This window comes from Bos grunniens, chromosome 28 (assembly GCF_055505025.1).
Source record: "Bos grunniens cultivar Pamir isolate PY7600 chromosome 28, Bosgru_T2T1.0, whole genome shotgun sequence".
Classification (NCBI taxonomy): domain Eukaryota; kingdom Metazoa; phylum Chordata; class Mammalia; order Artiodactyla; family Bovidae; genus Bos; species Bos grunniens.
The window spans coordinates 4,104,768-4,130,105 of record NC_141192.1 but is presented as its reverse complement, the minus strand read 5'-3'; the positions used below and the strand labels follow the sequence as shown (position 1 = coordinate 4,130,105).

At 47.2% G+C, this 25,338-nt stretch overlaps 1 protein-coding gene across 1 annotated transcript in view; it reads right to left on the bottom strand.

Annotated features, from left to right (window-relative positions):
* LOC147342764 (uncharacterized) overlaps positions 1–25,338 on the bottom strand; it is a 41,587-nt gene that overhangs the window by 7,278 nt on the left and 8,971 nt on the right. Inside the window, exons 3-13 of the mRNA XM_086381339.1 lie at positions 25,120–25,191; positions 22,751–22,832; positions 22,611–22,648; positions 21,666–21,741; positions 21,521–21,589; positions 21,105–21,182; positions 20,950–21,010; positions 11,721–11,816; positions 3,990–4,059; positions 3,303–3,459; positions 44–1,708 (exon numbers count right to left, since the gene is read on the bottom strand). Of these exons, the coding sequence (XP_086237465.1) occupies positions 44–1,708; positions 3,303–3,459; positions 3,990–4,059; positions 11,721–11,816; positions 20,950–21,010; positions 21,105–21,182; positions 21,521–21,589; positions 21,666–21,741; positions 22,611–22,648; positions 22,751–22,832; positions 25,120–25,191 (2,464 nt within the window). The remainder of the gene's footprint in view (positions 1–43; positions 1,709–3,302; positions 3,460–3,989; positions 4,060–11,720; positions 11,817–20,949; positions 21,011–21,104; positions 21,183–21,520; positions 21,590–21,665; positions 21,742–22,610; positions 22,649–22,750; positions 22,833–25,119; positions 25,192–25,338) is intronic.

Below are 25,338 nucleotides of genomic sequence, written 5' to 3'. Positions count from 1 at the left end.
TGGTAAGGGCTGGGGACAGGCTGTTCAGGCAGGGATCACTCACCCACTTGTGACAGCAGATGCAGACAAGCAGCGACAGGAAGAGGGACAGGAACAGGGCTGAGATGAGCACCGGGACCCAGAGAGGATTTCTGTAAAGCAGGTTATGGCTGACAACCTTGGGCATTAAGGAAATCTTCTTTGGGACAGTCCCACGTATTATTATCTCCCCCTCTGGGAAAAACTCAGGTATGGTGGTCTCCTCCTCTGGCACAACCGTGGGTGCTGTGGTCTCCTCTGTGACAATGGTGGGCACCGTGGTCTTCTCTTCTGTGGAAATGTTAGGCATGGTGGTCTCCTCCTCAGGCACAAGAATGGGTGCTGTGGTCTCCTCTGCGACAGTAGTGGGCACCGTGGTCTTCTCTTCTGGGGCAATGTTAGGCATGGTGGTCTCCTCCTCAGGCACAAGAATGGGTGCTGTGGTCTCCTCTGTGACAATGGTGGGCACTGTGGTCTCCTCTTCTGGGGAAATGTTAGGCATGGTGGGCTCTTCTTCTGGCACAACCATGGGTGCTGTGGTCTCCTCTGTGACAATGGTGGGCACCGTGGTCTCCTCTTCTGGGGAAATGTTAGGCATGGTGGTCTCCTCCTCAGGCACAAGAATGGGTGCTGTGGTCTCCTCTGTGACAATGGTGGGCACTGTGGTCTCCTCTTCTGGGGAAATGTTAGGCATGGTGGGCTCTTCCTCTGGCACAACCATGGGTGCTGTGGTCTCCTCTGCGACAGTGGTGGGCACTGTGGTCTCCTTCTTTGGGAACGCCTCGGAAAATATGATCTCCTCTTCTGGGAACACCTCAGGAAATGTGGCCTCCTCTTCTGGGATCACCTCAGGAAATGTGGTCTCATCTTCTGGGGACACCTCTGGAAATGTGGCCTCATTTTCTCGGAACACCTGAGGAAATGTGGTCTCATTTTCTGGGAACCTCCGAGGAAATGTAGTCTCCTCTTCTGGGAACACCTCAGGAAATGTGGTCTCATCTTCTGGGACCACCTCAGGAAATGTGGTCTCCTCTTCCGGGAACACCTCAGGAAATGTGGTCTCATCTTCTGGGACCACCTCAGGAAATGTGGTCTCCTCTTCCGGGAACACCTCAGGAAATGTGGTCTCATCTTCTGGGACCACCTGAGGAAACGTGGTCTCATCTTCTGGGACCACTTGAGGAAATGTCTCCTCTTCTGGGACCACCTGAGGAAACGTGGTCTCATCTTCTGGGACCCCCTCAGGAAATGTGGTCTCCTCTTCTGGGAACACCTCAGGAAATGTGGTCTCATCTTCTGGGACCGCCTGAGGAAATGTGGTCTCATCTTCTGGGACCACTTGAGGAAATGTCTCCTCTTCTGGGACCACCTGAGGAAATGTGGTCTCATCTTCTGGGACTACTTCAGGAAGTTCACTCTCATCTTCTGGGACCACCTCAGGCACTGTCATCTCCTCTGGAACAAACGTACTCGCTGTGGTCATCCTTGTGATAGTGGTAGGTACCGTGCTTGTAGTCGTGACAGTGGTAGATACTCTGGTCATTGTGACAGTGGTAGGTGGTGTGCTTGTTGTTGTGGCAACAGTAGGTACTGTGGTTGTCAAGACAACAGTAGGCACTATGGTCCTTATCATGATAACTGTGGGCAGTGTGATCATTGTTGATACAACAGTGGGCTCTGAAGGCTTAACCTATGGAAGGCACACATACCAGGATTCTGAGGTTGGCCAGGGTGATCTCTTCCCAGGCACCCACCAACCATTTCCCACATTGGGTCTCCTGGTCTACCCAGGACCACCTGCCCTCGGGTTGCTTCATCTACAGGGACCACAGTGCCACTAGCCTCTCTCCCCTGCTTCCCAGCTCTGTGACCTTGGGCAAAGCTACTCTCTCCCTCTCTCTGAACAGAGCTCTATCTCCATGTCTGTGCTGAGGAAGTTAGTGGTATTTGATGCATTAGAAAGAGGCTATAGAAAGTTCCGGCACAGGCCAGGTCCACATGGGACCTTAAGGAATGGGCTCTGTGCTCTTGTTGTTCATAGCCAAGGGTGAGTGAGCTGCATCCATGGACTTGCACTGCCCAGCCCTTCTCTCCATCAGGGGCTTTGCTGGAGAGAAGCAGAAGGGAAGGGGAAAGAGTGAGCCTGTGCTCAGGAGACGGCAGTCTCTGGGTGACCCTGTGCTGGGCCCAGTGCCAGAGGTGGCTCCTGAGTTCTCTTCTCAATGTGCCTGTAGATGGGTGGTCCTCAGGTGGCAAGACTCCTGGTTGGGAAATGTGGGGGTTTGGTCTCAGGTCCCCAGGAAGATGGACAGGGAGCAGAGGACACAGACACATACGGGGACTGTCACACTGCGAGAACCCTCACCAGCTGGCACTAGACAAAAGGGCAGTGGGATTAAGCACAGAATCCCTCTTCTTGAAGAAACCTCACTCCAAAGTGACAGGCTCTGTTGTTGCCCATACCGGGCTGCTCCAGGCTAAGCAGCCTGGATGCCGTAGACCTGGGAAAAGCAGCCCCTGGGAGCAGCACTTTGTTCCCGGTTTCCTCCTCCTGAGCTGAGCCCCACCCTCCCCACAGCCCTGCCAGCTCCCCAGGAACAGAGGGCAGAGCCCCCCTGCAGAGGTCAGAGCCAGTTTGCAGAGAGGGGCAGTGGAGGAGCGTGAGAAAGGAGGAGAGGCAGAAGGGAGGCTGATGACTTCTGCAAAGTGACCGCCAATGTTCCCCAAACAGACTTGGGAGGCCGGGGCTGTGATGGTCATGAGTGTGTTCAGAGCCCTGCCTGCTGCTGCACCCACGCAGTGAAGACACACTCTGACTGATCATGGCCACAGCTCTCCAACCCTCCAGACTCCTGGGTCTGGGACCCAGATTTGGAGGGCCTAAGGGGCTCAGAGGGCTTGGAATCTGTCTCCCAGCTTCTTACCCTCACTCTGGATGGAATCCAGGCTGGAGCCTTGAGCTCCCCACCACAAGGCCTGGCCAGGGGAGGTGGTGTGGTGGGTCCAGGGTGGGCAGAACATCAACACCATTTGTGGAGTTGCTTAGAGCTTGAATTGGTCCCTTTGAAGTGCCTTCAGTGACACGTGGTTCACAGAGAGGGTAGAGTTTCTGCAAGGCCTGGACAGATGCCTTCAACCTAGGTGTTCTTGTAGAAGGATTTGCTGTGATTTTTATAAACCTGATGAAGGGTTAAGGGCACCTATCTGGCAATGGGATGCTGCCTGAGACGCCTGTCTCATAAACTACTCGCTTGGCCTTTCCCAAGGAATTTTGCTCCACTTACCTCTGCTTCCCAGGTTTTGTGTTCCTCCATTTTCCCCCCCGTCCACTGAGGTCCTTGCAGCCCCACCCTGTCACTCCCACAATCCTTGCCAGCAATTTTCAAGTCTTCATCTACAAAGTTGACGCCATTGTTCAGGCTGTAATCAATGAAAACCTCCCTAAAGCACAGAAAGGCAGAGGGTAACCAACAGATCAAAGACACAGCCCTTGGCTCAGTCCATAGCTCTCTCACAGTAATGATTTTGACTAGCAGCCATTTGGGGCTATCAGGGAGCAGTCAGCAGGGGTAAGGGGAGTTTATCCCCAAGCACCATGAGATTGACCTCTGCAGTGAAGATTATCACACAGTGAGGAGTCCTGAGTGGAGTCAGATGTCCTCCTGGCCATGAGCTAAGTGACCAGGAACAGCTGTACTGTGTCACCATCCTGACTCCTCTGTATGCACAGAATATGTTGGAGTCCCTTGGAAAAGCTGTCTGGAGCAAAGTTACCATCCCTGGTTGTACAACTTCTGAATCCTTCCCTATGCAGAGCCTGGGCCACAGCGGGTCCCTGAGCTCCTTGAGGGACCACCAACCAGGCTAGGTGAGGATGATGCCCTGAGCTGTTCTGAGACAGATATGTGTTGCCCAGCAGAGGTGACTTCCTACATTCTTGGCCCAATCGCCCCCCAACCCTAAATACTTACTGTCCAGCCTTGTCAAATCTATGTCCTGGGCAAGTTAATTTTTCGTTATTGATAGAGATGGGTCTTTTTCCTAAAAACAAAAACAAAAACCACACAAAATTGTCATTGGACATGTCCATTCATTTGTATTTCCCATTCTGTTTGCCCTTGGAAGCAGAGCTAACACTTGGGCAGAAGCAACTTTTCTTCTGACATGTACCATGTCCCAAGCACTGAGCTCTGGTGTTTTGTTTTTTTAAACTTTATTTAATTACAGTTGATATATAATATTACCTAAGTTCCAAGTGTACAATATGGTGATTCACAAAATTTAAAGGTTGTACTCCATTTATAGTTGTTATATTAATAAAGGGCACTGATATTAAAAGCGGAGAAGGCAGTGGCACCCCACTCCAGTACTCTTGCCTGGAAAATCCCATGGACTAAGGAGCCTGGTAGGCTGCAGTCCATGGGGTCGCGAAGAGTCGGAAACCACTGAGCGACTTCACTTTCACTTTTCACTTTCATGCACTGGAGAAGGAAATGGCAACCCACTCCAGTGTTCTTGCCTGGAGAATCCCAGGGATGGGGGAGCCTGGTGGGCTGCCGTCTATGGGGTCGCACAGAGTTGGACACGAAGAAGTGACTTAGCAGCAGCAGATATTAAAAGGGAACAAAGCAGACAGAGGCCCTGCTCTCAAGGGCCTGACATTTGTGGGACTAGAGATGGAGACAGACAATAAAGTCACAAACAATGAACAAAAAATGTCAGAGCTAAAAGTGTTGTGATGTCAGTAAACAAGGGAAGGGACAGGGAAGGAGTGGAAGGCACAGCTGCTTAGGAGTAGGTGACCTGTCCTGTCTTTTAGAGACACAGTTTCTCTGTAAGAGAGAGTGAAATGTTTACACAGGACATGGAGGGATGTCTGGGATTTGCTTCACAAGAATCAACCGTGAGAGTATCAGCAAAACCAGATTGGCCAGGGTTGATAATTACTGAAGTAGGTAAGGCTGCTTCAGGGGTGCTATGCAACTGTTGCTACGTTTGTATGTTACTGAAGATTCTCATTAAAGATGAGGTGTATCTGAGGTGGGATTCCTGGAGAGGAACCAGGTGAGGGGGAAAGCCGGGGAACAATCTGGGGAAGAGGGTCCAGGCTGTAGGTGCCTGTGCTGAGGCCTGAGGTAACTAGCTTAGCTTGTTGGTGGAAAGAGAATGGGGCCTCGTGGGCCCTGGGAAGGGGTGTGGGCTTTATTTTAAGTACAGTGAGTGTGTCAAGGGGCTGGCCAGGTCCAGGCAAGTTTGGACACAGAAGAAGCAGGACCTGCAATTGGCCTGGATGCGGGATGAGAACAAAGAGGAGTCAAGGACGACGGGCAGGTTAGTGGGCAGAGCGTCTAGGGGGTGGTGGTGCCGTCTGTGGCCACAGGGAAGCCTCTGTGTCTGAGCTTGTTCTATAATTCTGTGGGAGCCGGGTGCTGGCCCTCAGGAGCCTCCGACGTGTGTCAGGAGTAGCCGTGGAGCCTTCTCTCTCCTGAGCCCTTAACTCTTCTCAGACCCTGACTGTGCTCACAGGTCAGGCTTTTGCCTCGGATGGTTTCCTTCCCAGTGACCTGCTTTTGGCTGTAACCCAGTTCTCGGATTAGCTATGAAGTTCTGCCTGTGTTCCCCTTCATTTGTGCTGATATTGAAACTTACCACCAAGTATATTTAGGGGGACAGATTTGTGTCTGAGGAATAAATAGGATGGTTGGATTAGAGTAAAAAAGATTCCCCAAGGTAATGTGGTGTAATGTCCGTAGTGTTCAGAGTAGGGAGCGTGAAGTGATGGCAGGCGCCTTGCATAGTGAGGACTGAGAAAAGCATGGTTGGTTGCTGAAGTGTTTTCTTTTCCTTTTAATTGTAGTTCTGTTTTGTTTTGTTTCTTTGCAATATTATACTGGTTTCAGAGGACAAGATGGTTGGATGGCATCACCGACTCAAAGGATACGAGTCTGAGCAAACTCTGGGAGATGGTGAAGGACAGGGAAGACTGGTGTGCTGCAGTCCATAGGCTTGCAAAGAGTAGGATGCGACTAAGTGACTGAACAGCAACAATAATCTCAGGGGTATTGCCTAGTGATTAAAATTTTTAATATGTTGCATTTAAGAGCATTACAAAATATTGGTTACATTTCTTGTGCTTATAATATATTCTGTAGCTTATTTCTTTTATACACAGCAGTTTGCACCTCTTAACCCCCTGCACCTGGATCTTGCCTCCCCCCATTTCCCTCTTCCCTCTGGCTGCCACTGGTTTGTTCTCTATATCTGTGAGTCTGTTCCTGTTTTGTTATATTCAACCGTTTCTTTCAATTTTAGATGCCACGAATAAGTGATAGTGCACAGTATTTACCTTTCTCTGTCTGACTTCAGTTAGCATAGTATCCTCTAGATCCATCCATGTTATTTCAAATGGTAGAATCTCATTATTTTTCATGGCTGAGTAATGTTTCTTTGTGTATGTGGATATATAGCACATCTCCTTTATCTATTCATCTGTTGAGGGACATTTAGGTTGCTTCCATATCTTGTCTATTATAAATAATGCTGCTGTGAACATTAGGGCATATGTATCTTTTCAAATTACTGTTTTTTTTTTTTCAGATAATATATCCAACAGAGGAATTGCTGGATCATATGGTAATTCCATTTTCACTTTAATGAGGAATCTCTACATTGCTTTCCCTAGTGACTGCGCCAATTCACAATTCCATCAACAGTACACTAAGCTTCACTTTTCTCCACATCCTGGCCAACATGTGCTAATAGCTATTTTGACATGTGTGAGGTGACATCTCATGGTGGTTTTGACTTACATAATTAGTGATGCTGGTAATCTGTTTATGTGCCTATTGGCTATCTGTATATCTTACATGGAAAAATGTCTATTTAGGTTTTCTGCCCATTTTTTAACTGTTTTTTTTATATTGAAGTGTATGAGTTATTTATATATTCTGGATATTGACTCATTAGTCATACCATTTGCAAATATTTTCTCTTTCAGTAGGTTGTCTTTTCATTTTGTTGATAGTTTATTTTGCTGTGAAAAAGATTTTAAGTTTAATTTGGTCCTGTTTGTGTATTTTTGATTTCTTTTTCATTGTCTTAGGAGACAGGTCCAAAAAGGTACTGTTATAATTTGTGTTTAAAGAATATTTTACGTTTTCTTCTAGGAGTTGTATGGTTTCAGGTATTAAACTTACATCTTTAATGCATTTTTAGTTTTTATGTTTTTGGTATATGATGTGAGGAAATGTTCTGATGTCATTCTTTTTGTGTGCAGCTGTCCAATTTTTCCAGCACCACATACTGAAGAGATTGACTTTCTCCATCATATATTCTTGCCTCATTTGTCATAGATTAAGCAGTGGCCACAGGACTGGAAGAGGTCAGTTTTCATTCCAAAGAAAGGCAATGCCAAAGAATGCTCAAACTACCACACAATTGCACTCATCTCACACATTAGCAAAGTAACACTCAAAATTCTCCAAGCTAGGCTTCAACAGCATGTGAATTGAGAACTTCCAGATGTTTGAGCTGGATTCAGAAAAGGCAGAGGAACCAGAGATCAAATTGCCAACATCCATAGGCTCATAGAAAAAGCAAGAGAATTCCAGAAAAACATCTACTTCTGTTTCATTGATTACACTAAAGCCTTTGACTATGTGGATCACAACAAACTGGGAAATCCTTAAAGAGATGGGAATACCAGACCACTTGACCTGCCTCCTGAGAAATCTGTAGGCAAGTCAAGAAGCAACAGATAGAGCCAGACATGGAACAACAGACTGGTTCCAAGTTGGGAAAGGAGTATGTCAAGGCTGTATATTGTCACCTTGCTTATTTAACTTATATGCAGAGTATATTTTGCAAAATGCCAGACTGGATGAAGCACAAGCTGGAATCAAAATTGCAGAGGGAAATATCAATAACCTCAGATATGCAGATAACACCACCATTACACAGAAAGCGAAGAGGAACTAAAGAGCCTCTTGATGAAAGTGAAAGAGGAGAGTGAAAACCTGGCTTAAAACTTAACATTAAAAAAACTAAGAGCATGGCATCCCAGTCCCATCACTTCACGGCAAATAGATAGGGAAACAATGGAAACAGTGAGAGACTTTGTTTCCTTGGGCTCCAAAATCACTGCAGATGGTGACTGCAGCCATGAAATTAAAAGACACTTGCTCCTTGGAAGAAAAGCTATGACAAACCTAGACAGCATATTAAAAAGCAGAGACATTACTTTACCAACAAAAGTCTGTCTAGTCAAAGCTATGGTTTTTCCAGTAGTCATGTATGGATTTGAGAGCTGGACCATAAAGAAAGCTGAGAGCCAAAGAATTGATGCTTTTGAACTATGGTGTTGGAGAAGACTCTTGAGAGTCCCTTGGACAGCAAGGAGATCAAACCAGTCCATCCTAAAGGAAGTCAGTCCTGAATATTCACTGGAAGGACTGATGCCAAAGCTGAAACTCCAATACTTTGACCACCTGATGCGAAGAGCTGACTCATTTGAAAAGACCCTGATGCTGGGAAAGATTGAAGGCAGGAGGAGAAGGGGACGACAGAGAATGAGATGATTAGATGGTATCACCAACTTAATGGATGTGAGTTTGAGCAAACTCTGGGAGTTGGTGATGGACAGGGTAGCCTGGCATGCTGCAGTCCATGGGGTTGCAAAGAGTTGGACACAACTGAGCAACTGAACTGACCATATGTGCATGCATTTATTTCTGGGATCTCTATACTGTTCCATGGATCTTTGTGCCAATTTTTGTGTCATTATCCTGCTGTCTTGATTGCTGCAACTTGTGGTATTGCCTGAACACAGGAAGCATGATATTTCTAGCTTTGTTTTTTCCTCAAGTTTACATTGGCTATTCTTTTTTATTTTATTTTTTTGTGGTTCCATAGACATTTGAGGATTACTTATTTCATTTCTGTGAAAAATGTCAGAGATTTTTTTCCTAGGAATTACATTAAATTTGTAGATTGCCTTGTGTAGCATGGACATTTTAACAATATTAATTCTTCCACTTCAAGAACACGGCTTTTCTTTCCATTTATTTGTGTTTTCACTTTCTTTCATCAGTGTCAGGTAGTTTCGAGTATAGGTCTTTGACCTCCTTGGTAAGTTTATACCTAGGTATTTTATTCTTTTCGATGCAGTTAAATAGGATTGTTTTCTATAATTCTCTCTCTGCTAGTTTATTATTGGGCTTCTCTGATAACTCAGTTGGCAAAGAATCCACCTGCAATGCAGGAGACCTCCGTTTGATTCCTGGATCGGGAAGATCCCTTGGAGAAGGGATAGGCCACCCACTCCAGTATTCTTGGGCTTCCCTTGTGGCTCAGCTGCTAAAGGATCCACCTGCAATGCAGGAGACCTGGGTTCGATCCCTGGGTTGGGACGGTTCCCTGGAGAAGCCAGTCCAAGGGGTTCCAAAGAGTTGGACGTGACTGAGTGACTTTCCTTTCACTTTCTGATAGTTTATTATTAGTGTATAGAAATGCAACAAATTTCTGCATATTAATCTTGCATCATGCAACTTTATTGACTTCATTTATTAGTTTTAGTAGTTCTTTTAGTGGAGTTTCTTTTTTTTTTTTTTTTATCATTTTCTGTATATAGTATCATGTCATCTGCAGATAGTGACAGATTTGTTATTCCAATTTGGATGTCTTTTACTTCACTTTTTGTCTGTTCTCTGTGTCTCCGCCTTCCAATATATGTTAAATAGAAGTGATAAGAGTGGGCATCCTTGTCTTGTTCCTGATTTTAAAAGAAAAGCTTTCACATTTTCACTAATCTGTATTATGTCAGTTGTGGGATTGCCATAAATAGCTTTTATTAAATTCAGATATGCTCTCTCTATACCACCTTTGATGAGAGTTTTTTAAATCATGAAATGGGTATTGAATTTCATCAAATGCTTTTTCTGTGTCTATTGAGATCATCATGTGATTTTTATCCTTTTTTTTTTTTCTGTTGTCAATGTGGTGAATTATATTCATTGATTTGTGGATATTGAATCATTCTTACATCCCTGAAATAAATCTCAGTGGATTGTGATGTTTAATCCTTTTTTATACTTTGTTGAATTCAGTTGGCTAATATTTTGTTGAGCTTTTTCATCTATATTCATCAGAGATATTGGCCCATAATTTTCTTTTCTGTAGTGACCATGTCTACTTTTAGTATCTGGGTAATGGTGATCTTGTAGAATGATTTTGGGAGTGTTGCCTCCCCTTCAGCATTTTGAAATAGTTTCAGAAGGGTAGGTATTAGCTCTTCTGTGTAAGTTTGGTAGAATTCCCCTGTAAAGCCATGTCGTCTTGGACTTTTGCTTGCTGGGAGTGTTTTGATCACATATTCAATTTCAATACTAGAGGTCAGTCTGTGCAGATCTGTTTCTTCCTGATTCAATCTTGGAAGATTATATGTTTCTAGAAATTTATCAATTTCTTCTTGACTGTCCAATTTGTTGGCATACAACTGGTTGTAATATTCCTTTATGACTTTTTGTGTCACTGTGATATCAATTGTGATTTCTTCTCTCTCACTTCTTGTTTCAGTCCTTTCTCTTTTATTTTTATTTTGTTGCCACTTTTATTTTTTAATTGAAGGAAAATTGCTTTACAGAATTTTGTGGTTTTGTCAAACATCAACAAGAATCAGCCATAGGTACACCCATGTCCCCTCCCTCCTGAACATCCCTCCCATCTCCCTCCCTTTCTAGATTGTCACAGAGCTCCTGTTTGAATTCTCTGAGTCATACAGCAAATGCTCACTGGCTATCTATTTTATATATGGTATTGTAAGTTCCCATGTTACACTCTCCATACACCTCACCCTCTCCTCCCCTCCTGCCGTGTCCATAAGTCTGTTCTCTATGCCTGTTTCTCCATTGCTGCCGTGTGAATAAATTCATCAGTACCGTCTTTCTAGATTCCACATATATGCATCAGTATACAATATTTATATTTCTCTTTCTGACTTACTTCACTCTGTATAATAGGCTCTAGGCTCATCCACCTCATTAGAACTGACTCAGATGCGCTCCTTTTCAATGGCTGTGTAGTATTCCATTGTATACATGTACCACAGCTTCTTTATCCATTCATCTGTTGACAGCCATCTAGGCTGCTTCCATATTCTAGCTATTGTAAATAGTACTGCAATGAACAATGGGGTACATGTGTCTTTTTCAATTTTGGTTTCCTCAGGGTATATGCCTAGCAGTAGGATTGCTGGCTCATATGGTGGTTTTATTCCTAGTTTTTAAAGGAATCCCCATGTCGTCTTCCATAGTGGCTGTATCCATTTATATCCCCACCATCAGTGCAAGAGGGTTCCCTTTTCCCAACACCCTCTCCAGCGTTTATTGTTTGCAGGCTTTTTGATGATGGCCATTCTGTGTTTCAGTCCTTTCTCTTTTTTCTTGATGAGCCTGGATAAAGGTTTATCCATCAACTTTATTTTTTCAAAAAAGATCTTGATGTCCTAGGAGACAGATTACTTACTAGCTTTGCATACGAAGGGCGAGGCTTCCAGCCACGTCTCCTCCTCCACTTGTTCATTCTGCCTTTATTCTTACAGTATCTACAGTGAGTGGGCAGCAAGGACTTTGAAAACTTGGTTGGATGAAAGGAATGCAGTGTGTTCTGTGATATTTCTAACTTGGCGTACCAAGGGGGTTACTTACCATAGACTTTTCTGGGGCCCAGCTGATATCTGCAAACAATTTCATCCTTCCTTTTTTGATGTAGGCCAGATGCAGAAAATGTTACTTCATAGGGTTCTGTAAGAATAACATCCAAAGGTCTGTGTTAGGAGGAGCTCAGTGCTGTCTTCCCTCTGAACTCACAGTTACAGAATTTCACTCAAAACTAAACTCCCAAGTGGTTTCTATGAGGAAGTAGCTCTGTCTGAACCAAACTCTGGTTACCTTCTGTGCAAGATCCTCAACTGGTATCGCTGAGGGTCCACTCTGAGGATACTGGGCTGGGCTTTGAGACCTTGGGGTGCTGCTACAACCCCCTCTGAACAGTTGAGCTAAAAGACACCCAGTCTCATACCCTCCACAGGGACAAATCCAGACCCTGAAAAGCCATGCTCTTCACTAAGGGGTATAGGCAGTGCTTGCCACTGAAAATCACAGAGGAACCAAGACAACACAGGCTGAAGACGGTCCTGACCTTTGAGTTGAGCACACAAGCCTGGTGCTTGTGGGGTTTTCTGACACTTGAGGGTCTGTTTCACCTTCCTATGTTTCTCTGTGTCTATGGTAGGCTAGTGACCCCAGGAGCAAAACCAGGACCTGGGTGAGGCATGCAATGAGGCAAGGACCCTGCACAGGAGACTCCCCATGGAGGGTGGAATCCTGTCTTAGCTGTGGTTCTGAAGTCTGCAGTGACTATTCTTCCCCTCCTTCTTCCTCCCCTTCACCTGCCTCACACAATGCCCTACCCCCACCACAGAGATTCACCAAGCACTTCCTTTAGCCAGGGTGGCAGACACTGATATGCAGTTCTGGGCCATAGCCCCTCGCCAGACTACTGGGTCCCCAGTGGCGCTTCCTGGCAACTGAAGCAAATACCAGGGGATCTAGAGAGGGCAAGTCATAGGCCTGCCCCTGGGGAGCTGGCCAGGGTAAATGCAGGCCATCCTACTGAAAGCCCACGGTCTTTAGCCTCCACCCCTGCATCCTGGCAAAGGTTGGCTAGTTCCAATTGCATATACTTGATTTGCCCAAGATCAATTAACTTGGGAAGCATTCCTCAGAAATGCCAGCACAGCCTTGGACCTGGCAGTCCTGATTCCTCCTGCTTCAGACGTTCCTGTAGCTTCCATCAGATCAAGGTGGGGTTTGAAAATTTTCTTTTGAAGTAAATAGGTTCTTGGCCTTCTAACATGTTTTGGGACATGTTTTCCAACATGTTTATGTTGGAAGCATAAACCCCATAGGGGACCTGGCGGTCCCAGCCCCGTGGTGAAGATTGAGCCCAGCCTCCTCTTCCGTGTGGGTGACTGGAGGGAGGGCAGCGGCAGAGGTCAGGGCTGGCTGATAATCCAGAGCACAGACCACACTGGCTTCCTCGGGAGCAGCACACGCTGCCCGCCACCTGGGCGCCTTCCTTCCTCCTTGGGTCTCCTGCTGCCTCCAGCCCTGCTCAGGTGCTGCATCAGCTTTGCAACAGAGCCCCTCTGTCCCAGGCAGTGCTGATCTCAAAGGATGGCAAGTCTCCAAACTAGAAGGCAGGGTGATGGTTTCAATATTTCAGCAAAAGAAACTTTCAGATAAAGGATGGTTGTATTCTCCAGAAAGCTGTCCCTTTTTCTTCCCAAATTTCTACCCATCGTACCTTAATTCTTCCAACAGTATCAACCATGGGACAAAAATGAAGTGACAGGAAGGTCTAAAATTGGCTTCCAGGGCTGTATTTGCTGCATTGCCACATGCGGTTCACTGCCCACCAGCTCTCACATTGCAGAAGCACTGACAGTCCCTGGAAGGGAGACCAGTCCTTTCTGGAATGGAGAGCTTTCTCTCTGAAAGCAAATGATACACCAGGCCACCCGGGGGTTCCAAAGAGCTGGGAAGGCAGGCCTCTCCCTGTAAAGGCTGATGGAGATGAGCAGGAAGAGGGCATCTAACTTGCTTGAGACTGACTAAGGTACACAGATGAATGTGACCTGCCCTGGGGAGGGCAGATCTGGAGCAGCACATGCTGAGCGGTGGATCCACTTTGAGAGAAACTGGACTTGGACCAATTATTACCTGGCTCTCCACTTAAGGAAGAAATTCTATTTTGATCTTGATCGAGGGAATTCCTTTCCCAAGTTCACAGGGTGGGAAAAATCAGGATGGTCCTACAGTATGACTTCTAGTATCAAACTATTAGGAATAATCTGAATATTGACCAAGGGAGACCAATGAAAGAAACTGGCCCATCCATGCAATAGAATACTGTGCATAAAGGTAGAAAATTCTATGTACTACAAGATCGTGTTAATTTAAAAAAATCCTTGTAAAGTATACTGAAGTAGGAGTTCCATATGAAAGAGGAATTCTTTGTGGCTGCTATCTCTGGACACATTAGGTTGGGACAAGGGGGGACCTTATCATGGTGGAAGGGCATCCTCTGCCCAGACTGGTTGCTGGCGTGCCCCACACTGTGTGTGCACAGTGTGTCCTGCCTCCATCCCTCGGGTTCTCCTGCCCACACAGCCCCCACAGAGGGGTTCCGGCGGACTCGAGTAGGACACCAGGCCTCCGAGGGAGGCCTTGCTCTGCCCTGCTTCCTGCTATGGCCTCCAATGCTGGGCCTCACCTGCCGGGCTGGGCACAGATAGGAAAAAGCATGGCCAGGTGGTGCCTCCAGCCTGCCTTCCAGGGTCAAATCCCAAGCAACACACAGCAGCAGTGAACCCCCAAACCACAATGGCAAATACCCCAGGCCAGACTCTGGGCTCATTCCATATGAGTCACTGAAGAGAAGTTCTAAAGAAGCAAATTAACCTTTAGAGGAAGAAATCAGGGAGTAGCTGCCTCCGGAGGGGGAGGGCAGGGATTGCCTGGGAAGGGAGCTGAGAGGAGATTCTGGGGCAACTCTAGTGTTCTGAGTCTTCATGTGTGCATTTGTCAGAACTCATCAAATGATACACTTAACTCTGCTGCATTTCAAAAAGAGAATCTTAACAAAATTTTTTTTCCAAATTAAAGATGTGTGTTGTGATACCCTGGTGACTGTGATTTTTTTAAAACTTAATTTTTTTGTTTTAAACATTTTATTTTGTATTAGGGTATCAGATCAGATCAGTTGCTCAGTTGTGTCCGACTCTTTGCGACCCCATGAATCGCAGCACACCAGGCCTCCCTGTCCATTACCAACTCCTGGAGTTCACTGAGACTCACATCCATCGAGTCAGTGATGCCATCCAGCCATCTCATCCTCAGACGTCCCCTTCTCCTCTTGCCCCCAATCCCTCCCAGCATCAGAGTCTTTTCCAATGAGTCAACTCTTCACATGAGGTGGCCAAAGTACTGGAGTTTCAGCTTTAGCATCATTCCTTCCAAAGAAATCCTAGGGCTGATCTCCTTCAGAATGGACTGGTTGGATCTCCTTGCAGTCCAAGGGACTCTCAAGAGTCTTCTCCAACACCACACTTCAAAAGCATCAATTCTTCAGTGCTCAGCCTTCTTCACAGTCCAACTCTCACATCCATACATGACCACAGGAAAAACCATAGCCTTGACTAGATGAACCTTTGTTGGCAAAGTAATGTCTCTGCTTTTGAATATGCTGTCTAGGTTGGTCATAACTTTCCTTCCAAGGAGTTAGCATCTTTTAATTTCATGGCTGCAGTCACCATTTGTAGTGATTTTGGAGCCCAGAAAAATAAAGTCTGACAGTGTTTCCATTGTTTCCCCATCTATTTCCCATGAAGTGATGGGACCGGATGCCATGATCTTCGTTTTCTGAATGTTGAGCTTTAAGCCAACTTTTTCACTCTCCACTTTCACTTTCATCAAGAGGCTTTTTAGTTCCTCTTCACTTTCTGCCATAAGGGTGGTGTCATTTGCATATCTGAGGGTATTGATATTTCTCCCAGCAATCTTGATTCCAGTTTGTGTTTCTTCCAGTCCAGCATTCCTCATGATGTACTCTGCATAGAAGTTAAATAAACAGGGTGACAATATACAGCCTTGACGTACTCCTTTTCCTATTTGGAACCAGTCTGTTGTTCCTTGTCCAGTTCTAACTATTGCTTCCTGACCTGCATACAGATTTCTCAAGAGGCAGATCAGGTGGTCTGGTATTCCCATCTCTTGAAGAATTTTCCACAGTTTATTGTGATCCACACAGTCAAAGGCTTTGGCATAGTCAATAAAGCAGAAATAGATGCTTTTCTGGAACTCTCTTGCTTTTTCCATGATCCAGTGGATGTTGGCCATTTGATCTCTGGTTCCTCTGCCTTTTCTAAAACCAGCTTGAACATCAGGAAGTTCACGGTTCACATATTTCTGAAGCCTGGCTTGGAGAATTTTGAGCATTACTTTACTAGTGTGTGAGATGAGTGCAATTGTGCGGTAGTTTGAGCATTCTTTGGCATTGCCTTTCTTTGGGATTGGAATGAAAACTGACCTTTTCCAGTCCTGTGGCCACTGCTGAGTTTTCCAAATTTGCTGGCATATTGAGTGCAGCACTTTCACAGCATCATCTTTCAGGATTTGGAATAGTTCAACTGGAATTCCATCACCTCCACTAGCTTTGTTCGTAGTGATGCTTTCTAAGGCCCACTTGACTTCACGTTCCAGGATGTCTGGCTCTAGGTCAGTGATCACACCATCGTGATTATCTGGGTTGTGAAGAGCTTTTTTGTACAGTTCTTCTGTGTATTCTTGCCGTCTCTTCTTAATATCTTCTGCTTCTGTTAGGTCCATACCATTTCTGTCCTTTATCAAGCCCACCTTTGCATGAAATGTTCCTTTGGTATCTCTGATTTTCTTGAAGACATCTCTAGTCTTTCCCAAATTTCTTGAGAAATTTGTATGCAGGTCAGGAAGCAACGGTTAGAACTGGACATGGAACAACAGACTGGTTCCGAATAGGAAAAGGAGTACGTCAAGGCTGTATATTGTCACCCTGTTTATTTAATTTCTATGCAGAGTACATCATGAGAAATGCTGGACTGGAAGAAACACAAGCTGGAATCAAGATTGCCAGGAGAAATATCAATAACCTCAGATATGCAAATGACACCACCCTTATGGCAGAAAGTGAAGAGGAACTAAAAAGCCTCTTGATGAAAGTGAAAGTGGAGAGTGAAAAAGTTGGCTTAAAGCTCAACATTTCAGAAAACAAAGATCATGGCATGCGGTCCCATCACTTCATGGGAAATAGATGGGGAAACAATGGAAACACTGTCAGACTTTATTTTTCTGGGCTCCAAAATCACTACAGATGGTGACTGCAGCCATGAAATTAAAAGATGCTTACTCCTTGGAAGGAAAGTTATGACCAACCTAGACAGCATATTCAAAAGCAGAGACATTACTTTGCCAACAAAGGTTCATCTAGTCAAGGCTATGGTTTTTCCTGTGGTCATGTATGGATGTGAGAGTTGGACTGTGAAGAAGGCTGAGCACTGAAGAATTGATGCTTTTGAAGTGTGGTGTTGGAGAAGACTCTTGAGAGTCCCTTGGACTGCAAGGAGATCCAACCAGTCCATTCTGAAGGAGATCAGCCCTAGGATTTCTTTGGAAGGAATGATGCTAAAGCTGAAACTCCAGTACTTTGGCCACCTCATGTGAAGAGTTGACTCATTGGAAAAGACTCTGATGCTGGGAGGGATTGGGGGCAAGAGGAGAAGGGGACGTCTGAGGATGAGATGGCTGGATGGCATCACTGACTCGATGGATGTGAGTCTGAGTGAACTCTGGGAGTTGTTGATGGACAGGGAGGCCTGGCTGCTGCGAATGGGGTCGCAAAGAGTTGGACATCACTGAGAGACTGATCTGATCTGATATTTTGTAAGTTAATGTATTTGTATTTCTTTTTAGAGTCCATATATAAAGTATGACACAGTGTATTTCTCCTTCTTTGTTTGATTTACTTCACTCAGTATAACAATCTCTAGGTTCATCCATGTTGCTGCAAATGGCATTATTTCATTCTTTTTAATGGTTGAATAATAGTCCATTGTATATATATACACCAGATCTTTTTTTTTTAATTTATTTATTTTAATTGGAGGCTAATTACTTTATAATATTGTATTGGTTTTGCCATACCTCAACTTGAATCCGCCAGGGGTGTACACGTGTTCCCGATCCTGAACCCCTCTCCCACCTCCCTCCCCATACCATCCATCTGGGTCATCCCAGTGCACCAGCCCCAGGCATCCTGTATCCTGCATCAAACCTGGACTGGCGATTCATTTCTTATATGATATTATACATGTTTCAATGCCATTCTCCCAAATCATCCCCCCCCCCCCAAAGGACAGCAGCCCACCAGGCTCCTCTGTCCACAGAATTCTTTAGGCAAGAATACTGGAGTGGGTTGCCATTCCCTTCTCCAAATTGATTATAGGTGCATTAATTTATTTCTGGGTTTTCTATCCTGCTGCATTGAGCTATATTTCTATTTTTGTGCCAGTACTTGTAATTTATTTTGAAATGCATCAAAAACTAAAATGAACCAATGAAGATAGAAAGAGTTAGATAGGTTAATATTAAACGAAATACAACTGATATTCGTTGCAAATCCAGGTGGTGGAGAAAGGGGTGCCCACTGTACAATTGTTTCCACCTTACTGCAGGTTTGAAATGATTCATAAGAAAAGTTTGGAAGAAAAAGAATTTACTGAATGATAAAAATAAAGACATGGATGTAGCCAAGCAGATCATAGTTTACACTGGGTGACAAGGGACTATAATAAGAAGAGGCCAAGGGCTGTGGGAAGCCAGAGGAGCCAGCTGACTAGGAAAGATTTCGGGTTTGAGGCACTCTGAGAGTAAAGTCTCAGTACTTGGAGCCAGCAAGCTGAGGAAGGTCTTCCAGGAAGTCTAGGCCCACGCTCACCAGTCTCTTCAGCAGGTGGGCTTAGAGCAGAGGCTGGATGTTAGAGGGCATGGTTATCTGGCTTGGGGGCCTCAGCCTTCGTGGTCAGTGGGTTAGGGCAGTGGCCTTCTCAGCTTCTCAGGCTCTGCGTAGAGAACGGGCACAGAGGAGCACAGGCCTGGAGGCAGGGAGGCCAGAGGGGCCTCTGCTTAGTGCTGGAGGGAGCCTGAGAGGCTGAAGAGGCCACGTGCCTCATGCATACTCCCTCCTGGCATTCCCCTCATTTGAACCTTGGATGTATTCAGAATGACAGCCTGATGAACAGATTCTTCTGCTTTATTTGGGGTCCGGCTTCCTGCCTTGAACTTCCCATTTCAGTGACAGTCATGCTGCGTGGCAGCTTTTGACAAGACGACAGCAGTTGTTAAGGTCAGAGCAGCACCGCAGGGCCTCACTGGCAGGGCGTGAGCAGCAGGCACTTGCATCCCAGCCAGGTCACCACAGGGCGGGAATGACAGTGTCCACTGAGGTCTAACAGGCCTGTGAATGTCCTGGCGACATGATCAGAGAATGGCAGCTGTCGGGTTGCTGCACAGCTGGAATGTGCAGGAAAGGGCTCTGCACATATATAGGGTCTCTCACCACACTGCACTGCCGCTCACAGGGTCAGAGACAGGAGGAGTCAGACAGATTCCACCCACAGAGGGCTCAGCTAGAGATGCTTTCATCCTGGGTGTTCTTTAACCACTTCCCTCCCCAACCTGGACTCAGCAGGAAGGTGGGGGCAGAGCCAGGGGTCAGTGATAGAAGTCTTAAAACCAGCTCCTGTTGGTGAAAGCCACTAGTTTCTAGACTCTGTGCCAGTCATTGGGAACTCCACTGGGTCTACATCTCACTGAAGATCTGATAGTGTTGCTATTTCTACTTCTTGGAGATGAAATTGGAGCTGGCGGATACTCAGCAACTTGCTTCGGTTTTGTCTGTGGGAGGCAGAGCTTGGATATGAACACTGCTCTAGACAGATGCGCATTAGTCAGAGAGCACAGCCTATTGCACTGTAGGCTTGCAGTTCAGAATTCTGAAGCCAGGACCAGCTTCCTGGGTCTACGTCCAGCTGCCTCCAAGCTGGGTGCTGTTGCCGGTGGGAGCTTGTGCTTATCCACCCGCTTCAGCTCTACAAACCCCAGTGATGTGGGTGTTTGAGCTGGCACACACAGAGCTCATCAGAGAGAGGGCTTCTAACAGAAACACAACTGCGCAGGGTCCTCCCACACTGATGCAGGGACCCCAGGGGAGACCCTCCCATGGGAGAGAGGGCGTCTTGTCAAGTTCCAGATCTCAGGGAGAGGCCATCCTAATTGGGTGTACTGTTGGCTTTGAGAATTTGCATGGGTGCCTTTGTCAGATATGTTCTTATGATTCTGGACCTGAACTTTGTCCAGTTCTTTTTTCATCCATTGAAATATTCATACTTTTCTTTTCCATTTTCCTGATGTCGTAAACTCAGTGATATTTCAAGCCCTGAACCAGTTGCGTTTCTGGGATGATCCCTAATTCATCTTGATGTATTATCTCTTTTTTATGTTTAGTTTCATTTCAGTTGCTAAGTATTGTTGAGGTTTTTAAGTATCAATAAATATTTAATTTTTAAAAGAAGCTTTGGGTTTTAGATTTTAAGAGCTAAATTTACCTTTGTCACCTGTTTTGCAGGATGTGTTCAAGTCTATACTACGTGGTATACCTTCAACTCACTCAGAGCTCTGTCAATAGCCTCTCAATAAATCCGAAAGATAAAAGTAATTAAACACGTATATGGGCTTCCCTGGTGGCTCAGTCATAAAGAATCTGCCTGCCAATGTGGCAGATGTGGCTTTGATCCTTGGGCAGGGAAGATCCCATGGAGAAGGAAATGGCAACCCATCCAGGTAGTCTTGCCTGGGAAATCCCACGGACAGAGGAGCCTGGCAGCCTACAGTCCATGGGATCCAAAGAGTCAGATACCATTTAGTGACTAAACAGTAACAGCAACATCCACAAGCCCCTGGCGTATACCTGTTATACAATCACACATTTACTTCTGTATCAAAACACTTATATTCTGGACAGATTTATATATAGTCCCCTCACATGCACATAACACTCACACTCATGTACACCACATAACACCACATACACCACACTCATGTACACCACACACACACACTATACACCCTCCACTCAAAGCACACATACAACATATACACAATCACATCACATACAAAAACACACCACAGACACCTCCCCCCACAGTCACAACACACTTATGCCACATGAATGCATCACACACACACACACTTCTGTCTAGATCTGTGACTTGGCTCTTACCTCCTAAACAGACAAAGTGTGTGTCCCCAGCCATCATTTCCATACATGAATTTTTCACGAGCTGGAACAGAGGGGTGGCAGGGTCAGGGAGACTGATAGCAGGGACATGGGGAAAAGGCAGCCCACCTCCCCTCTCATGTTTAGCCCACACTCACCGAGGCAACAAGCTTTTCTGCAGAATTGAACTCGTCCATCCCATACATTTGGTCCTTTCTTTCTACAATATTATGTAGCTGGAAGGGAGAGGAGATGGTTGGCACACAGCCAGGGATTGAGCACACAGCAGGTCCTGGCCCAGGAGACAGGCTTTTGCTTGCTGCCATGTTGGACTCCAAGGCCACACCCTGGCATCTGTCAGCAGCCCACCCCTCAGGGAACGGAAAACTTCTCCACCCACACCTTTGGTGTGTAGGTATACACAACACTTGCTATTCATCTGCCATGACTACCTGTTGTCCAAACACTTGGGCTGGGGTAGAGGGTCATCCGCTAGGTGACCCTGGGACAGCTGCCTTTGAATCTTTCCCCAGCTGGGCTCACAGGTGGCACTTGGTTATCTGCTCTGAATTACCTGATCTCTTTCATAGTCTTTTACACCCAAGCAGTAAACCTTGGCCCCCATATCCCGAGCCTGTTGAGCCTAAGAGAAAAAAAGTTTTGAGTGGAAACACCCAACTACATGGAGCACAAAGCTGATAATGGTGGACAGGACTCACTTCCTTCTTTGTGTCCTGTAACGTCCTTGGTAGCAGTGGCCCCGCAGTCAGGGTGATAATCAGGCTGGAAGCACTGCTCTCTGCAGAAGAAGCAAGGAGTGGCCTGGTCAGAAAGGCACCTGGAGAGACCTATTCACACTGCTAGGCCCCCAGCACTGCTCCCACACCTCCGCCTGATCCAAGTAGCCACTATCAGATGCCTAGAGAGGAAAGGCCTTAGCCCAGGACCCACATGACAGGTGAGGAGCCTGAACCTGGCTCAGAGCGCTTTCTAGTGACCCTCACTAGGGCAAGGTGGCACAGCCTTTATCCTGAATGGCAACTGCAGCTACTTCCCTGGCAAGGACAAGCCTCTCAGCTGAGCTCAGGGAGGAGCACCCAGACTGACCGACACAGGCTTGGGCAGTGGCCCCGCCCAGCTCTCTGCCTTCCCAGCAGCCTGTGCTTCCTTCCCGATGAGGCTGCAGCCCTACAGTCTACATGCCGGTGGTTCTGGGCTGAGCACAGCCTTTCCCACTGTTGGAAGCAGGGTCACAGAACAAGAGTCAACCACAGGGGAGCGGCTGAAGGGGCAGAGCCAGGGCCATGGTGGACAGAGTGTGGGCAGGCAGGGGCACCAAGGCCTCTGCTCCCCAAACTGAACTCCGTCTCCTCACTGTCCCTGGAATTTCTCTTTTCTTTTTCATGCAGCTCAACTATAGGTCAAGTACTTGATATCTAGTAAGAACCAGGAATTTAATGCATGACCCCATGTGGTTCTCAGGAACATCCCTGGGGGAGCTTTTCATCCTCACTGTGGGGAGGAGGAACCTGCAGCACAGAGAGGGCAAGGAGCTCGCTCCAAGAGTCAGCACCAGGAGCTGGTTGAGGAGGGTGCACACCAGCCCTCGCTGAGGCCCGGACTTGGCTCTGTCCCACCTGAGCACAGTGACGTCAGCGGGCAACTTACCTCCTGAGGTAGCTTGTTGAATCTGTTTATTTGCCTGCAACAAATTGAAGGAAAGTTGGGGGAGGGCAGTCAGATGACCAGATAATACTCTAAGAACTTGACAAAGCAGAATAAATTCTCAGAACTGTCTTTGTACCTTTATAAACCCTTCCTGCAAGTTTGTGGCTCCTGTAGGCACTATATTCTGCAGTCGGCTAAGACCACGACTTATTTCTTGTCTGAAAAATCAGAAAACAGGATAGAGGGAGATGCTGGTTGATCATTAAAAAACAGCCCAGCTGTCCTGACACCATTCTCCCCTGTGCAGACCTGCCTGGACCAGAGAGAACACAAGAGGTCCTGTCGTGCCCTTTCTGCCCGTGTCTCTGCCACTGACAGGACTTAGGCCTCGTCTCTCATCCAGTGAGCCTGGAGGATGCAGCTGTGCTGGTCGCATAGCTCAGGGCTGGCTTTCGGAGTGCTCCTCTCTGTCTCAGGCATCCAGACCTCAGGGGGCTCCAGCAAGGGCCCTGCCTTGACCATCTGTGTTGAGAGGGGAGCACCCGGATGTGCACCTATGGATCCAGCACCCCCAACATGACTGGCCGTACTGCTGGCACATAAGGGGTCCCTGGTGAGGGGTCCCTAATGAGGGCATTATCCTCCAACAGGGAAGGCTGAGTTTGAGAAGTCACTCTGCTGATGCTCCTGCCCTGTCCCCGCCTCCCCTGCCGCAGACCCCTGTAGTGACTTGGTCCCTCCAAGCCACTTCCGTCTCTGGATCGGCGCTAAGGGCGGTTGTCAAGGTGCTCCATCAGAGTCTAGGGCTCTTGGGCTTCTTGTGCTCCTGAAGAAATAGACCATAAGCTGGAAAAGATGCCCGAAGACTGTTCATGCCAGCAGAAAAGCAGTGATCCCAGGCTGCTGCAGGGATCTCTGTTGGCCTCTGTTAAAGCAGATAGCAGGGGATGGGACTGGGACACACCGGGGCTTATGTTCAAGCTTATCTGGTGAGATGGCTGAGCTGTTACAGAAAGTCTTAAAGAATGTGGTACCTGAAGGCAAGCGCTTGCCTCAGGCAGAAGGGATTCTGCCATGAGCTGAGATCTGAGAGCCCCTGGTCCTGCCCTGCCTGACCTAGCATGGGAACTGAGGAGGCCTATGACCAGGACCAGGGGAGGCTGAACCAGGCCCTGCCCACCCCGCTCTTCCTGTCACTTTTGGGAGGATTTCTTTTATGTTGACAGCACCCCCAAATATGCCAGAACTCTCATCCCTCCACAGTGTCTGGCCCAGATCTGAGATTCTCCAGGCTTCACTCCTGCCTGAGCCTAAGTTTTTCTTAGGCTGCCCACGCCATCTGTCCACTGGTTCCCCCTGCCCTCCCCACTCAATCCCTCTTCCCAGCTCCATGCGTGGAGAGAATACTAGCCTGCTTATGCCCTTGTGAAGCCTTTCACATCTTAAAACTCCAAACCTTTTATCCCCTTCCTTGATCCCCACTTCCCTTCTGACACTTTCCCTTGAGAAAGACAGCCTCACCTCCACTCTCCAGAGAGGACTGGGAGCCCCTCAGGAGCCTCCCCACAGGTGGCTTGGTTCAGACTCTGAGTCTTCTGCCTAAAGGAGTCAGCGGTCCTCCTCTCCCCAGTGGGCAGCTCCTCTATCAGAGGCCCCGTCTCTCTCTCTCTTCCGCCTGCCTGACAACTCCCCCTCACTTTCTGCTTGCACCTCACACTCACTCAGGTCTCTCTCTCCATAATGCAGACCACAGGGACACACAAAACCACGCCTTCCCCAGCTCACTGAACAGGCAGTCCCAGTCCCTGCTTCTCCTAGGAGCCAGGCCTGGGGAGTGCTGTCTCCATGCACTGGCACCCCCACACTCTCTGGGTTTCAGTCATTTGCACCATGAGCGTCTTGAGCTCCTGGATGCTCATGAGCTCCCTATCTTCCACCTCAGGCCTTTGGGCACGCCTAGGATGCTGCTGTGTCATGCTGCCCTCCTGACCCCAGCCCAGCCTGGTATTCAGAACCACACTCATGGGCTCCCTTGTCTCAGAGCCACCAAGGGGTCAATCCACAGAAGCTCTAGCACTTCATCATGCCCATCCCTGCCACCTGATCTGACTCTGCCTCCCTGCTTCCCGCACTGGCCCTGAGCAGAGACCGACACACAGAGCAGGAGCCAACACAGGCCAGTGTTCACAAAGGGCCCGCATCTGCTCCTCCAGGTCCCAGGAGTCCTCACAGTGAGCCAGTTCTAAGAAATGAGACAAGGGCTGAGAGGACAGGACAGGTGGAGGATAGAGTTTAGATAGGGTGTAGATATCTAGCAGGATGTGTCTCTCAGTGCCAGCTCAGCCAGAGGTCAGTGGGGGCCAGGGAGCTAGGACTGCGGGATCAGAGTAGGCACCAAGGGGAGCCCAAGATGGTTTAGTCTGCACCCAGTGGGTTCTCAGCGAACCCCTCAGTTCCATGACCCCTCCCACCATGCCTGCCTTGGGGTATTGAAACAGCACTTGCCTGTCTGAGGTGAGCTTCATGACTGTTTTGCCCTGCGTAGAGGAGGTGATGAAGGACATCTGCAGGTTAGGGCTGGAGAAGAAGTATGCAAATGAAGCCAGTGAGCAGCCACGAGGCGGGTGCTTGCCAGTTTCCCTGCTCCCATTCCAGCTCTTCTCCTTGGGGCCATTTCCTGAACCCCAGAGGTTCCTACAACTTAGTAGAGGATTCTGAGGCCTG